The 16914-nt window shown below is 35.4% G+C and overlaps 1 protein-coding gene across 1 annotated transcript in view; it reads left to right on the forward strand.

Annotated features, from left to right (window-relative positions):
- Nucleotides 1–16583, forward strand: part of LOC133186306 (uncharacterized) — a 60108-nt gene extending 43525 nt beyond the window's left edge. The window contains exons 3-5 of the mRNA XM_061321532.1: nucleotides 783–906; nucleotides 14893–15093; nucleotides 16340–16583. Coding sequence (XP_061177516.1) covers nucleotides 783–906; nucleotides 14893–15093; nucleotides 16340–16561 — 547 coding nt within the window. The 3' untranslated portion in view covers nucleotides 16562–16583. The remainder of the gene's footprint in view (nucleotides 1–782; nucleotides 907–14892; nucleotides 15094–16339) is intronic.
- The last annotated feature ends 331 nt before the right edge of the window (nucleotides 16584–16914 follow it).

A 16914-nucleotide genomic window follows, 5' to 3' on the forward strand; every position in this document is an offset into this window, starting at 1 on the left:
TTGAAACTAAGTTAGTGTCTGTCAAAGGATGTTGTTGGAGATTTCAGATTTATTTTGAGTATGCCTTCACATCAGGTACAACAAGTAGGTTCTATTTACATAATCTCTCTATTTTAACTTCCTTTGCCTGAAATTTTGAATCAATTGACTCAATTGCTTTCAGATTTCATAAATTTGAAGAAACCTCAAGGTCATTAAATCTTGTTGCCTTTTTGTCCAACATTCTTGTTTGTAAACTGAATTAATATGTAAAGTTTGCATCATCAAAGAAATGTCATATGAAAGGGATTTTTTTCATAAAATTTTAACTTGATTATTTCATCTAAAGTGGAGATACATATGTATATGTAAAAAAAAAAAAAAAGCTTTGAACATATCATGCAACCCCTGCATGATTGGAAGTTCTGTTCTAAATTAAGACCTTACAGGTAGTGCTGTACTTCACTTATAAGTGACTTATAGATGACTCATACTTGATAAAGTATGAAGGGTTAATGCTTGACTTATAAATCACTTATAGTCACTTATAAGTGACTATACTTGCAAAAGGCATAAGTGGCTAATACTGGCTTATAAGTCACTTACAGGTCAAGCAGCTCATTTGCATATAAAATCCTAATGAGTAACTTATTAGTCACTCAAAAGTTAAATGTATCAGTGAAGTGTAAGTTCAGAATAAAGAACTTATAAGTAAAAGAATAAATCACTTATAAGTCACTTATCAGAAATTTCTGTAAGGGGTTGTAGGTTTGTTCAATTTCTTTGTTGTCTTATATTTTCAGGAATCATTCTCATATTGGAGTAGAAAAATCTATGATCAGAGGGAAAACGATGTCCTCAAAAGCAGATATCCTCTGTATCAGGAGAAAACCCTTAATGGAAAAAGAAATCATTTGTGTTTGTCAGGTATGATTGATATGATAAGTACTAGTGATGAACTGATTGTTGCCAACAATTGATTGTCGATCTTTTGGAGCTCTTCAATACTACTAATTGATTATTTAAAAAAAAGTCGCCAACATCACTGACAAAATTTTACACCCAAATAAACCCTTATTATTTATATCAGCGATGTCGGCGACTTGTTTCATAATCGATAAGAAGCAGGAATCAAAATTAACTTTTTTGACCACTAGCAAATTTTAGGTAGTGGAATTTTTTTTTACTAGCAATATTGAACTTTCACTAGCCTTTTTATTAGCTCAAGTGAGCTTTTCTGATCACCCGTTGTCCGTCTGTCTGTCTGTCGGTCCGTCTGTAAACTTTTCACATTTTCAACTTCTTCTCATTCAATCCATTTTTAGCTCACCAGAGCCAAAGGCTCAAGTGAGCTTTTCTGACATTTTGTCCTTCGTCCGTCCGTCTTGCTGTCCGACTGTCCGTCTATCTGTCCGTCTGTAAACTTTTCACATTTTCAACTTCTTGTCAAGAACCACTGGGCCAATTTTAACCAGACTTGGTACAAAGCATCATTGGGTGAATGGGAGTTTAAATTCTTAAAATGAAGGGCCAAGTCTTCTTCCAAGGGGAGATGATCAAGAAAAGACAAAAATAGGGTGGGGTCATTAAAAAATCTTCTCAAGAACTACTGGGCCAGAAAAGCTGTAACTTATGTGGAAGTATCCTGGGGTAGTGTAGATTCTAAATTGTTCAAATCATGATCCCCGGGGTTAGGGTTGGGCCACAATAGGGAATCCAAATTTTACATAAAAATAGATAGGAAAAAACCTTTAAAAATCTTCTTCTTAAGAACCACTGGGCAAGAAAAGCTGAAACTTATGTGGAACACCCCTACTAATGTGTTCGGAACCTTTTATTTTTCGGTGTTCTGCAAATTATAAACCAGATGACTTTAGAGTAGCTCTGGCAGTGGCTCTGGCAAGAGTTAGCGAGACTACAGAGAGATAGGGTAAATTGTTCACGGAAATGTGGCTAGGAAGTGACTAGCACGTGGAGACAGTTAATGAAATTGCTACTATGTGATCCAGTTTTGGAATAGTCAGGATATGTAAATGACATTGGCAACAATGTGACCCAGTCCTGGAATACTAAAACCTTGGATAATGTGAATATGGTGAACAAAAAAGTTATGTTGCATATTAGTTTTCACCCTATAATATCATTCTATAGAAATGTACTTCAATCGATCTCTCTTGAATTCATTCAAAGAAGAAGGTACGGTTTGAGCTTTATTGTGCCCTAAAAATTAAATGTTCTTAAAAAGTTATGAAATTGGCTTTAACAATAGTTGAGTAGATGAATACGATAAATCATTAAAGAATATGGCATGAAGGAGGACCTTTCTGGAAATATGGCATCATTAATTTGGTACATTTCTAAGTTTAATGCAGAAAAGCCTCAAAATGACTCATTTCTGTGCTAATTTTCCTTTAGAAAATAGTGTCTGCCACCGTCGCCCACTTTAATTTTTGGATATATTATGTAAACTGCTATGAAAAATCACATATATCTAAATCTCTTTGGGCGACGGTGGTAGAGCATGTTTTCTGAAAGAAAATTCCACTGATTACAGAAAATTGATGTCTTCTGCAACTTTTTAAGAAAATACGGGAAAATGTACAAGTTTATGACGTCACAATTAGCATTTAGGAGGTCATATGAGAAAAACGATCTGTGTATCCTTACTGCAGGGAATTCCTATGATTTAGAAAGAACGAATTTTGATATGACTTTCATATTTTAGAAGAATATAGGGCATAATTTGTATTGAAACTGTACCTTGTTCTTTAAACTATAAGTATTCTCTATGATACAATTTTCTGCTGTCATGACTGAATATTTCTTTTTGGACAAATATTTTGCATGGGAACCGGGACTATATTTTTTGGCGTCAGATTAGCAAATAAGGCACCAATGTGACTTTAACTGACAAATCAGCTGAATGAGAATTGCATTATGGGTTACTACAAATACTACAGGAATTTTACGCTATTGTACTATCGGTGAATACAATTGACAGGTGGATTCCCTGGCCAACACACGTGATCACGAGTATTGTTATGTAAAAAATGTTTTGTCGATTTAAATACATATGAGAAGCTGCTCATTTTCCTTACCCTTGAAGTGCTGGTGTTCTGAACTTGACACTAACTAAGTATACATCTAATTGAACATATTTTTTCTAGTTAACAACAAATTAAAAACACCCGTGATATCTTTCATAGTTTCTAATGTTTGCATTTTATTCATAAGAACATTTGTATTTTGCACTCCATGGACATGATCATAGATTGACCTAAACCACATGTTCGAAGTAACATGTAAACATGTATTTGGCATAAACGTATTCAATCAACAACTGGTCAGTCTCGTGGTAAGATCCTCTGTGTGCATTAATAGCAATAGCCATATAAGGCAAACAAAGGTTTGTCAGTGTAGATGATATTACACATTTTTTTTTACCAGCGCATTGGTCGCTATTTAGCTGTAATTTTTCCAGTAAACTATGATAAGATATATTAATTGTTATATGCATTAAATGTTGATTAAAACATACTGAAAATACTAACTATGAAATCAATTTCGGGAGAAAAGGCACGGGGGGGGGGGGTGGCTCTTAATCGTACCGAATGGCAAACATATACATTTATTTACATTGAAATTTTCCCTCTCTAATAATAGACTTTATATATGTAAAGGAGAAAAAATTCTAATGTATTAGATTTTAAACAATTGGTCTTTTTTAAAAACTTAAAGACACACTAGTATTATCAATTTAGTTCGCTGTAAAAATAGTTAATTAACTGTCTTAGGTGTTCCCTCATATACCCTTGCATGGAAGTCATCGTGGCCTTTTGAACTTCCAAGTATACCAGCAATCATGACAAGGACACGGTTTGAGAGACTTTCAAAGTATTTTCATATGGACGACACACAACAAAATCCATCTAAGGGGCGACCAGGTCATGACAAACTTTGTCACATCAGACCAGTCATTGACAAAGTTTCTGAGATGTGCTTAGTAAACTACAATCCTCACAAGGAGCAGTCCATTGATGAGGGAATGATCGCATTCAAAGGAAGGTTGGCCTTCAAACAGTATCTGCCCGCCAAACCTACAAAATTTGGTATAAAAGTGTGGGAACGTGCTTCACCACTAGGCCTGAGTATCGCAAGCTACCTAATGATACGATACATATCACGATATGGTCATGCAATACAACATGTATCATGATACAGCTGTCAACAATTAAAATAACTGATCTCTTTACATATTCTTGCTTGCTAGCCTCCAAAGTAGAAAATATAAAAAAAAAATATCTTGAGACCCCTAAGGCCAAAATTAATCTTTAGATTCTCATCCTAATTTGCTAAAAAATTGGGGCGGGTGGGCGGATTTTATCTTTTATAATTGTTAAATTGTAAGTATCAACAAAAGATGGACTCTTCGTACACATTTATTTCAAAACTATGTTAATGCCAATATGAACATGATGAATAGATTTTATTCTTTTCATATTCTTTTAAATATTTAAAGAAGATTCTTGCTTTATGCTGAGTAAAACATGAAATGAGTTACAAGGCAGTTTCTGGCGGAGAAATGTAATCGATTTGATGCATATTTTTCCACCAATCACTTCTGAGGTTTGTATGGAGCGTAGCTGAGTCAGTCGAAGATTGCCGATTGGCAGGTCGGAGTTTACGGAGAAAGCTGAGCGTCTTGTTGATCGAAACTACCACAAGGACCAATGAAATATAAAGGAATTGTTGTTGGATCTGGCAGATTATGAAATGGATAATCTGTTTTTAAAAACATAGATACTCTGACCTCCAAATGCAATAAAATGAGTAATTTGTACGGTACATACAATAATATATATGAGAATGGAAACCATTCAATAGAAAATACATATCAAAGAAAAGGCGCAAAGATTTACTTGTCACGATTGGCGCAAAATAATGTATTGTGACTCTTTCACAGTAGAAAAATGGTCTGATGCAAAAGTGCAGAAAAAGATTTTACGGACACATTTGTTTGTAATACAGGTATATGGAATTGCATGGAATAAAAATGTGAACACAAAAAGAATAAAAAGAAGTAAACAGTATCATCAGTTCATCAGTAATATATTTTTTTGTTATTGTTTAAACTCAAGTAACGAATTGCGATGTGAATCTGCTTGCACAAAATTTGGCTAGCTAGCTCTCATTCTATAATTCCACACTATATAAAAGAACTTTTAACCTCACTGACGCTCGCTACTTCAGGCAATGATACAAAGTTAACATCGATGATGGCTAGTAAAATTACACTGGTGTAGTGGCTTCCATATTGAATTTTCACAAAGGCGATCTGGGTTTAATCCCGAATTTGTTTGCTTAAATTTACGTTTTCAACTTTATAAATGATGTTGAGTGGTTTTTTTTTTGTTAGAGATGATAGAACATGATTTCTAGATTGGCGAAGGGACCTTTTCCTGCGTCGTCGTTAGTTCCGGTCGCTTGCAGAAGCAAATTTAAAAAATCGATTTTTTCATCTTCAATATTTTTCTGTAATATCTGTAGGGTTAGAGAGCCTCTTTTCAAAAATATTAAATATATATTTTGTTTTCGAATTGATAAAACCAAACTCTTGATAGTCGTCATATTCACTTTGAAGCGGGAGTTGAAATGGCGTAATGGTTAGCTCGTTGGATTTTCACGCTGACAACCAGGGTAAAATCTCCAAAGTGTCTGAATTTTTTTTCTTCTTCAATTTTTCAGCTTTAATTTACATTTTTAGGTCACCTGAGTTTACTCAGGTGACCTATTGCTATCTGTTTTCGTCCATCGGCGTGCGTCGTCCGTCGTGCGTTAACATTTGAACATTTTCAGCTTCTTCTCTGGAACCACTGAACCAATTTCAACCAAATTTGGCCCATAGCATCTATATGTGAAGGGGAGTAAAAATTGTGAAATTCATGACCCCTACCCCCTGGGGCCTGAGGGGTGGGGCTAAAACCATCAGAATTAATGCAATCTTTAAAAATCTTCTTTACTCCTGGGCATCAAGCAGGCAAACTGTTGGCATGAATGTAATAAGCATTGAACCCTCTACCTTAATTGTGAAATTTATGGCCCCAGGGTCAGGGGTTCTTGTGCTAGGGTGGGGCTCTGTTGAATATGTAGTGAAAAGCATTATTCTTAAAAAATCTTCTCCTCTGCTCTTGGGTATTTAGGAAACAAACAATATGCATAGTTATGATGAGGAAAGGTGTCTCTTCTAAAATTGTGAATTTCATGGCCCCTGGGTAAGGGGTTCCGGTTTTAGGGTGGGTATCTAATGATTATATAGTGAAAATGCATTAATTATTCAAAAATCTTCTCCTCTGCTCCTGGGTATTAAGCCGATGAACTAAGTACATAGTTAAGATGAGAAAGAGTGCCTCTTCCAAAATTGTGAATTTCATGGCCCAAGGGTCAGGGGTTCTGGTGTTAGGGTGGGGCTCTGTTGAATATATAGTGATAATGCATTATTTCTTTAAAAAGCTTCTTCTGTGCTCTTGGATATTATGAAAACAAAATAAATACATAGTTATGATGATGAAAGGTGCCTCTTCCAAAATTGTGAATTTCATGGCCCCAGGGTGAGGGGTTCTGGTGTTAGGGCAGCGTTCTGTTGAATATACATGTATAGTGAAAATGCATTATTTCTTTTAAAAATCTTCTCTGATCCAGGGCAAACAAGCTGAAGGCATAGTTATGATGAATAAGGGTGCCTTTTCCTATATTGTGAATTTCATGGCCCCCTGGTCAGGGGTTCTGGTTTTTTGGCGGGGCTCTAATGATTACATAGTAAAAATGCAATAATTCTTTGACAATCTTCTCCTTTTCTCCTGGGTAATAAGCCGATGAACTAAGAGTATAGTTATGATATGTAAGGGTGCCTGTTCCAAAATTGTGAAATTCATGGCCCCTAGGTCAGGGGTTCTGGTGTTAGGGTGGGGCTCTGTTGAATATATAGTGATAATGCTTTTTTTCTTTAAAAATCTTTTTCTTTGATCCTGGGTATTTAACAAACAAACTGATGCATAGTTATGATGAGTAAAGGTACCTCTTCAAAAATTATGAATTTCATGGCCCCTGGGTCAGGGGTTCTGGTGTTAGGGTGGAGCTAATGATTACATAGTAAAAATGCAATAATTCTTTGAAAATCTTCTTCTTTTCTCCTGTGTATTAAGCTGATGAACTAAGAGTATTGTTATGATATGTAAGGATGCCTCTTCCAAAATTGTGAATTTTATGGTCCCTGCATCATGGTTCTGGTGTTAGGGCAAGGCTCTAATGATTACATAGTGAAAATGCATTAATTCTTTGATAATCCTCTGCTCTCTTTCTGGGTATTAAGTAAGCTTACTAAATGTAAAATTATGATGAGCAAGTGTGCCTCTTTCGAAATTGTGAATTTCATGGCCTCTGGTTTAAAACATGAATCCATTGTGGCGAAGTTGTTGCATGATACTCAGGTGACCTATAAGGCCCGTGGGCCTCTTGTTATTTTCAAAATAGGACGGAAGACCTCTCATTGCTTGCAATGAGTTTCTAGTTATTATTTTTCTTTTTTTTTTCCAAAATTTTGTGCACGCGATTTCTCGGCAACTATTCAGTGGATTTCAATGAAATTTTCAGAAATTAAAGAGAGCAATTTTTCAACATTTTTGTTTTTCAATATTTTTCTTTGATATTGGTAATCCTAACAGTGACTCTTTAGAGAATGCTTAAAATTTAATTTGTGTTAGAATCGAAAACAATCTCAAGATATTTGCATTTAAAAATTTGAAGCAGTGTTTTCAATAGCCGAATGGTTAGCGAGTTGGATTTTCACGCGAGCGACCCGGGTTCGATCCCCCGTATGTCCGAATTTTTTTTTCACTTTTTCAGCTAGATTTTTCTATATATCAGAACCGGACGGAAGACCTCTCGTTGCTCGCAACGAGATCGTTTTTAGTTATTATTTTTTTTCTTATTTTTTTCCCAAATTTTCTGCACGCGATTTCTCAGCAACTATTCAGTGGATTTCAATGAAGTTTTCAGAAATTATGCGCATCAATAGGAACCTGATACATCTGGGAGGAAATTTGGAAATTCGCGTTTTGTGCCAAGTTACAGTACCGACCAGACACAACCTAACAGAAAGCGAACCCAGAGAGCACCCCGGGTTCGCTCTCTAGGTTCGCTTCGGGTTCGCTTGGGGTCTGCTAGTGCTGACCCCGAGCGAACCCAGAGCGCACCCGTAGCGAACCCAGAGCGGACCCAGAGCGAACGCTGAAAGCGAACCCCAGATTCAGTTGCGGTCCCAGAAAGCGAACGCGCGTTCGGTGTTGCGTAACAGAACTGTCAATCAGGATTAGCGATTAACTCATCAGCGCGTCGACCGATCAACATGCAGAACAGGTCTGTCAATCAGGATAAGTGATAAAATGCATTGACCGTCAGCGCATCGACCAGTCAACATGCCAGTTTGTAATCTAAACATTGTACACACAAAGCGTGTGAATGTACAGTGTTAAATATTATTAATATGATTTTTAAACATGATTTTACATTTATATATTTCAATTCTCCAGACAACTTGCAATATTCACAAATCTATTTTCATTAATTTTTATTTCTATTAATACATTGATTATATATTTTTATTATCCAGGTAGCATGTTACATGTATAGTTACATATTTATTTTCTTCATATTTTTAAAATCCATTAATATATAAATATACATTGCGTAAATTTATCAGACAATAAGTACTTTAATTCATAATAGAAAAAAAGACGATAATAATGGTTATAACAATTGTTACTAAAAAAAAAAAAAGAATAAAAGAAAACGGGTCTTCGATAAATTATAGAATTTTATCATCTCAAGATTCAGTATAAGAACATGTACGTGCTTTAATTTAATTATTTTTTATTTATTATTTTAATTTACATGCAAATTTTAATTTATCCAGATACACATCGAAATTATCGATCTTAATAATTGATCATGAAAAAAAAATTAAATGTACATTGTACATTATAAATGTGCATTATGTCAATACGTAAATTGGAGAAAAAAAATACTAGACGGGTACGTTTTGTACTTGTGCATAAAAAGTACACGTAATTCCAACATTAGTAAATTGAACTTGCAAAGATACCTTAATACGAAAACGTATATATATTTTTTCATTACATAGGTACCTGTATTTGAACTTTGTAATTGTCATAATTATTTAATTTTAACGCTTTAATAATTATAGTTTCAAAGTGAAGCCAAGGTAATCATCCACCTGTATCGAAGATATTGCGGGTGCTAAGAGCAATTATACTGTCTCCATGGTCACGGTATACCTGAGTATATACTCCCCCTACATTCGATGCCCCTTAACTTACATGTACCTCGTCTGGGCACGTTATGAATGAGAAATTCAATTATTATTCTTTTTTTTTTTTTTTTTTTTTTTTTTTTTGCTTTTTGAATTTGGAAACGTCATAGATCTTTGGTACGTAGCATGAAGAGTACATGTCCATGTAATTTGCTTCCACCTGAATGCTGAAAATCAGTAAAACAGCTTTACGAGAGAGAGAGAGAACACTGTATATTATTTGAAATTAGAATCGCTACAACCGGCCCACAGAAAACAATGCGAGTACGGAGAGGAGTGGGGGCTCATCGAAATAAAACAATATTACAAAAAAAAAAACATCGGGCGTTATTATCTTAATTTTATCTACTTAATCATGCGAGTTTACAGATATGAAATTCTTGTTCTGTTTGTTTTCTTTCTATTTTTATTTATTTTTAAACATTTAGAATTTTGTTTCTCAACATGTCGCTCCTGTATGTACATGTATGTAGTGGGGCGTGGGGGGGGGGGGGGGGGGGGATGGGGATGGGATCATGAACCAGTAAGGAACACAAACTATTCAAATGATCATTTACATGTATTTGAAAACAACTTAAAAAAAAATAATATATTCTTATCAGTGGACCAGTTATTAGTTTTTGTTTGTTTGTTTGTTTTGGTTTTTTGATTGTTGTTTTTTTTTATAAGTCTTCCGTTAAACTCGCCTTATAAAACAATGACTTATAGCATGGAAGTAAATTATAAATGATCTTAAATAGGAAATCAAGTTACACTGTATGAGAATTTTTTGTGATTATCACGACCTACATATACATGTAATGGACGACAATCTAGCTTAAATATAAACTGCTAAATGTGAAAACTTAGCATTTAACGTGTACAGTATGTCTCCGCTATTTCACAGATAAGATCATAATTAAGTTGTTTGTCTTTCAAACATTAAAATTACGATTTAGCAATTGCAATTACAATTGGAAGTTCCAACTTATTTTAAAACGCATGAATAATGTAAACAAATGAATTCGAAAACATTTTTTTTATTAAGATACTCTTATCAATTTCACTCCATCCGATACATCGAAAATAAATTTAACACCTTTTCTTCTTTTTCTTTCGAGATATACTTAGCTGGTAAGTTAAGAAAAATAAAAGTGATAATTCTACGTCGAATGTACGGTGAAATTCTTGAAAATTTATCAACGTTCTCCGTATTGTCACTTACATGTACATGTTTCGATCGCCATAAAAACAGTAATGATCGATTTCACTACTGTATTTGGAATATATAAGGGGCGGGGCTTACTGGCGGCAAGATTAAAGCGGGGTCTGCTTCACGCATGAGTGCGTAAAGCGAACCCGGTAAGCGAACGCCGGGTTCGCTCTAGCGGACCCAGAGCTGACCCCGAGCGAACGCAGAGCGAACCCGAAGCGCACCCAGAGCGGTCCCAAATTTTCTGAAAGCGAACCCGCAGCGGACCCCGAGCGAACCCAGGAAGCGAACCCGGGGTGCGCTTTGGGTTCGCTCTGGTGTTAGGTTGTGTCCGGTCGGTACTGTATGGCCAATTTTCTGATTTTAAAATGCAATTTTGTCGCACATTTTTCTAAAAAATGGCAAAAGATATGAACTGGAGACTTGTTTGAGAGCATAGGGCATGGTTATTAGATGTGCATAAGCCCCTATTCGTGAGTCATCAGTGCTTCCGGTCGCTAACGGAAGCGAATTTTAAAAGTACAATTTTTCAACTTTTTTGTTTTTCAATATTTTTCTTTGATATTGGTAATCCTAACAATGACTCTCTAGAGAATGCTTAATATATAATTTGTTTTAGAATCGAAAAAGACAATCTCGAGATATTCGCATTTAAAAATTTGAAGCAGTGTTTTCAATCGCCGAATGGTTAGTGCGTCGGATTCGATCCCCCGTATGTCTGATTTTTTTATCACTTTTTCCAGCTAGATTTTTCGTTTTTTATATCAGAATCGGACGGAAGACCTCTCGTTGCTCGCAACGAGATCGTTTCTAGTTATTCTTATTCTTATTTTTTCCCCCCACTTTTTTGTGCACGCGATTTCTCAACAACTATTCAGTGGATTTCTATGAAATTTTCAGGAATAATGCGCATCGATAGGAACTTGATACGTTTTGGAGGAAATTTGGAAATTCGCTTCAGGTGCTAAGTTATGACCAATTTCCTGAATTTGAAATGTAATTTTGTCGCCCCTTTTTGTTGAAAATAGCTTAAGATATAAACTGGAGACTTCTTGGAGACGATTGTTCGTGACTTTTAGGTTTGCAGAATCACATTTTCGTGTGTCGTCAGTAGTTCTGGTCGCTACCGGAAGCGAATTTAAAAAGTCCAGTTTTTCAACTTTTTTGTTTTCCAATATTTTTCTTTGATATTAGTATTATTAACAGGGACACTTTTGCGAATGCAAAATATGTAATTTGTTTTAGAATCAAAACAGGCAATCTCGGGATATTTTCATTTGAAAATTTTGTTGAAACGGTGTTTTCAATGGCCGAATGGTTAGCGCATTGGATTGTCACGTGGGCGACCTGGGTTCGCTCCCCCGAATGTCCGATTTTTTTTTATCACTTTTTCCAATAATTTTTAGGTAACCTGAGTAAACTCAGGTGACCTATTGCTATCCATTTTCGTCCGTCGTCGTACGTCGTTCGTCGTTCGTAAACTTTTGAACATTTTTAGCTTCTTCTCTGGAACCACTGAACCAATTACATCCAAATTTGGTATACAGCATTTATGGGTGAAGGGGAACAAAAATTATGAATTTCATGGTCCCTGCCCCGCTGGGGCCTGAGGGGTGGGGCTAAAACCACCAAAAATACTGCAATCTTTAAAAATCTTCTTCTTTACTCCTGGACATCAAGCAGTCAAACTGTTGGCATCATTGTAATGAGCATTGAGCCCTCTACCAAAATTGTGAAATTCATGGCCCCAGGGTCAGGGGTTCTGGCCCCAGGGTGGGGCTATATACATGTAGATCATATAGTGAAAGTGTATTATTTCTTTGAAAATCTTCTTCTCTGCTCCTGGGTATTAAATAAAGTTACTAAGTACATAGTTATGATGAGCAAGAGTGCCTCTTCCAAAATTGTGAAATTCATGGCCCCAGGGTCAGGGGTTCTGGTGTTAGAGCGGGGCTCTATTGATTATATAGTGAAAATGCATTAATTCTTTGAAAATCTTCTTCTCTGCTCCTGGGTATCAAATAAAGGAACTAAGTACATAGTTATGATAAGCAAGAGTGCCTCTTTCAAAATTGTGAAATTTATGGCCCCTGGGTCAGGGGTTCTGGTGTTAGGGCGGGGCTCTATAGATTATATAGTGAAAAAGCATTAATTCTTTGAAAACCTTCTTCTTTGCTCCTGGGCATTAAATAAAGTAACTAAGTACATAGTTATGATGAGCTAAAGTGCTTTTTTAAAAATTGTGAATTTCATGGCCCCTGGGTCAGGGGTTCTGGTGTTAGGGCGGGGCTCTATTGATTATATAGTGAAAATGCATTAATTCTTTGAAAATCTTCTTCTCTACTTCTGGATATTTAATAAAGTAACTAAGTACATAGTTATGATGAGCAAGAGTGCCTCTTCCAAAATTGTGAATTTCATGGTCCCAGGGTCAGGGGTTCTGGTGTTAGGGCGGGGCTCTATCGACTATATAGTGAAAATGCATTAATTCTTTGAAAATCTTCTCCTCTGCTCCTGGGCATTAAGGTGATAAACTAAGTACATAGTTATGAGGAGGAGGTGGGCCTCTTCCAGAATTGTGAAAGCCATGGCCCCTGGGTCAGGGATTCTGGTGTTAGGGTGGGGCTCTATTGATTATATAGTGAAAATGCTTTAATTCTTTGAAAATCTTCTTCTCTGCTCCTGGGTATTATTAAAACAAACTAAGTGCATGGTTATGATGCATAAGGATGCCTTTTCAAAAATTGTGAATTTCATGGCCCCAGAGTCAGGGGTTCTGGTGTTAGGGGGGGGGGGGGGGCTCTATTGATTATATAGTGAAAATGCATTGATTCTTTGAAAATCTTCTTCTCTGCTACTGGAGACTATTTAAACAAACTAAGTGCATGGTTATGATGCATAAGGATGCCTTTTCCAAAATTGTGAATTTCATGGCCCCAGGGTCAGGGGTTCTGGTGTTAGGGCGGGGCTCTATTGATTATATAGTGAAAAAAGCATTAATTCTATTAATTAATCATTAATTAATCCTGTCTGCTCCTTAGTGTTGAGCTGATAAATAAATTGCTTAGCTATGATAAAAATGGAAGCTTCGAACAAAATTTTTAAATCTTGTGGTCCTTGGGTCAGGGATTCTGGCATAATGAGGGGGGGGGGGGGGCTTTTGATAATATGGTGGAAAAGTGTTAATTCTTTGAAGTCCATAGTAATAATGATGAGGGTAACTCTTCCAAATTTGTAAATTTCTTGACCCTTGGTCTTGGGTTCTGGTGTTAGGGTAAGGCTTTGTTGAATCTGTAGTGAAAATGCATTGTACCTGTGAAATTCTTCTCTGCTTCTTGGCATATCGGAAGCAAACTGAGTAAAAGTTGAAATGATATGAGTAAGCGTATTTCTACCAGATTTTTAAACATCTGGACCATTCGTCTAAGCATTCTGGTCCTGGGCAGGGCTCTATTAATTTGTATTCTACTGAGAGAAGTTATTCCCCTTTTCCATTTACCTTTGATAATTAATCACTGTAAATAATGTATTTGAAAGGTTAATAGATTAAGATAATTATGCAAGAATGTTTATCGTTTAATTAAAAAAGTACTTTCTTAGTTTTAATAATCAGGTAGACCTGTAAGTAATAGATAAATAAAAATGAGACAAAAATAACTTATCTTATTAAAAGTTCTTCAAAGACCATAAGAGAAGTCAATGCTAGAGGTCTTAATATGGGTTTATAAATAGTACAGAAGCACTAATAGTTTGTTAATAGGCTGCATGGTGATTAGTGTTAAGTGGGGGACAGATTAGAACTCAATTTCTGAGTTGATAGTGAATACTAGACTAATTATTTTGTTGATCCTGATCTTCCTACTTCTCTTGTTTTTGTTCCTCTGCTCTGCCTCTGGGTATTAAGTAATCAAAGTAAGCATGCTAACTGTATAGTTATGATGAGCAATAGTGCCTCTTTCAAAATTGTGAATTACATGGCCTCTGGTTTAAAATACAAACCAAATTCAATTGTTGGAAAGTTGTTTCACAATACTCAGGTGACCTATAAGGCCCATGGGCCTCTTGTTTGTTTTTTATTCAAGAATCGGACGGAAGACCTCTCGTTGCTCACAACGAGATCGTTTCTAGTTGAACTACTATAATCATGGGTGGTGTAGCCATAGTCTGGAAATCAAAGAAATGGCTGAATTCAATTCATTGCCATTTGGATTATACCGCCCTGATTTATTTATAACAAAAGGTGTTTGTTTATCAAGAATTGGCTGTATTTTTTAACCCATATGTATATACGCATATGTTTGTGTTTATTTGGATTTAATTCATATTCTGACAGGTAAAAAAATCCTTGAAAGTGGAGGATCCAGATTTCTCCCCTCAAAGGAAAAAATTAAGATCGTCAAACACAGAAGAACCTGGATGTTCTTATAAAGGAGATGCAGCTGTTTATGCCCAACATATTGGAGAGCTCTTTGTGTATTTCCACCAGTCTGTGAGTCCTAGGGGGATTCTTGGCTTCACCATTGAAAAGACCTGGGTAATTTATTTCAAGTTTATGTATAATTGAAAATTCAATAAATTTTGGCTCTGCATTAAAATGATTGGGGCATATATATAGTCCAGTCAAACTGTCATAAACCTTAAACAAATGGCAACAGAATTTCTTTATTTATAATTAGTAAATTGTATTACAATCAACATATAAAAACTCTAGAAAAAATATATAAAGGCAAAAAGATGTTTGTTTTAGAAATAAGTATTTTTTACTGGTTTGAAAAAAAATATGTATTGCAGAAATGTGCTACCATATGCAACAAGGGAGACAATTTAAATCACTGTAAAGAAACCACTTTTCATTTTAAACAAGCATATTAGAATTAATAATTTATTTTGTATACATAGAGATATTTGTGTGTAACATATCCTCTCAATGTCTGAACTTGTTTTTAAACTGTCATCACGGCCTTTTTTCATTACCATGTAAACGAGCCCGGCTTTCAGTACTTCTTAGTACTTTGATTTGTTCCCCAACCCTACCCCTGTGAGATGATCATGAATAATTCATGATTTTCCTTGAATTTTATTCATGAAATGTTCATGAAGATCCTATGAACTTATTATTGGACATTTTCAAATCATGAATTTTTATTCATGAAAGAAAATGGATAAATATTCATGAATATTTTTTTCATGAATAATTCATGAAGAGTCAAGAAGATTCATCATTTCAAGAATTGTCCAATAATAAGTTCATTGGATCTTCATGAACTGTTCATGAATAATTTGTAAAATTTATTCAGGAAAATTTATTCTGAAAATAAATTAATGCTTTGAAATGTGCTCTTTGGTATTAATCAACCATTTATGATGAAATAAAATTAATGATAAAATTTCCAGCCCCCAGGGTCAGTGGTTCCTGTGGGGTGGGCTGCACAACTACTTATAAAGTGGAAATGCATTTTCTCTACTCTGATCCACCACTGGGTATTAAGTAACCAGAGTAAGCATGCTAAGTGTACAAAGGAGGCATATTTTGGATACTTTAAGGCCTATGATCATCAAAATTTGACAGGCATATCATGCTGTGGCGGGGCACTTTATTAGATTTATAGTTTTAGTGAAACAAAAGATAATTGAAAATGCATGTTCACGTTTTACTGGGACCCATGGGCCTCTGTTATGAACTCATGTTACTTTTCTTTTAATTTTTCCCCCTAAATTTTGCATTTGTATGATTCAATAGTTCTCATCATTAAGAACACATCATTTTTTTTTTAATTTAGGTAAGAGTTACATACCTTGAGGTACAAGACTCTGCTTGGGACAAAATTCGAAAGCCTGCAAATAGAGGTGGATCTGTGAAATATGAGGCAACTGAGAAGTGTCCTCAATTTAAATACAGTAGACGCTACAATATTTTAGACCCAAGTGATCGCAGGGTATTGTTCAAAGCACTCTTCCTCATCCAAACGATGCTGGAGCCAAAAACAAGTTTAAATTTGTAAATAAAGAAGGGAGGGCATATTACTTTGCTGCTGTCTGTCCATCTATTTCTGTTCATTTTCTTCACAGAGGTTGCACTTATTCAAATGAATTTTTTTTTACAGATATACCATAGGAATATCTAGGTCAAGTTCTGTTTTGAGTATGATCGGACCATTTTGGACAGAGTTATGCCCCTTGGACTTAGAAAAATTCCAATTATATGCAGTTTCTGTTCACTTTCTTTGCAGAGGTTGAACATATTGATATGAAATTTGGTATACAGATTTATCAGATAAATATCTAAGTCAAGCTTTGTTCTGGATACGATTGAGGCATTTTTGACAGAGCTATGCCCCATGGACTTTAAAAAAAA

Source organism: Saccostrea echinata, unplaced genomic scaffold (assembly GCF_033153115.1).
Source record: "Saccostrea echinata isolate AGI-Se365-2 ecotype Australia unplaced genomic scaffold, CSIRO_AGI_Sech_v1 ptg000013l, whole genome shotgun sequence".
In the NCBI taxonomy this organism is placed as follows: Eukaryota; Metazoa; Mollusca; class Bivalvia; order Ostreida; family Ostreidae; genus Saccostrea; species Saccostrea echinata.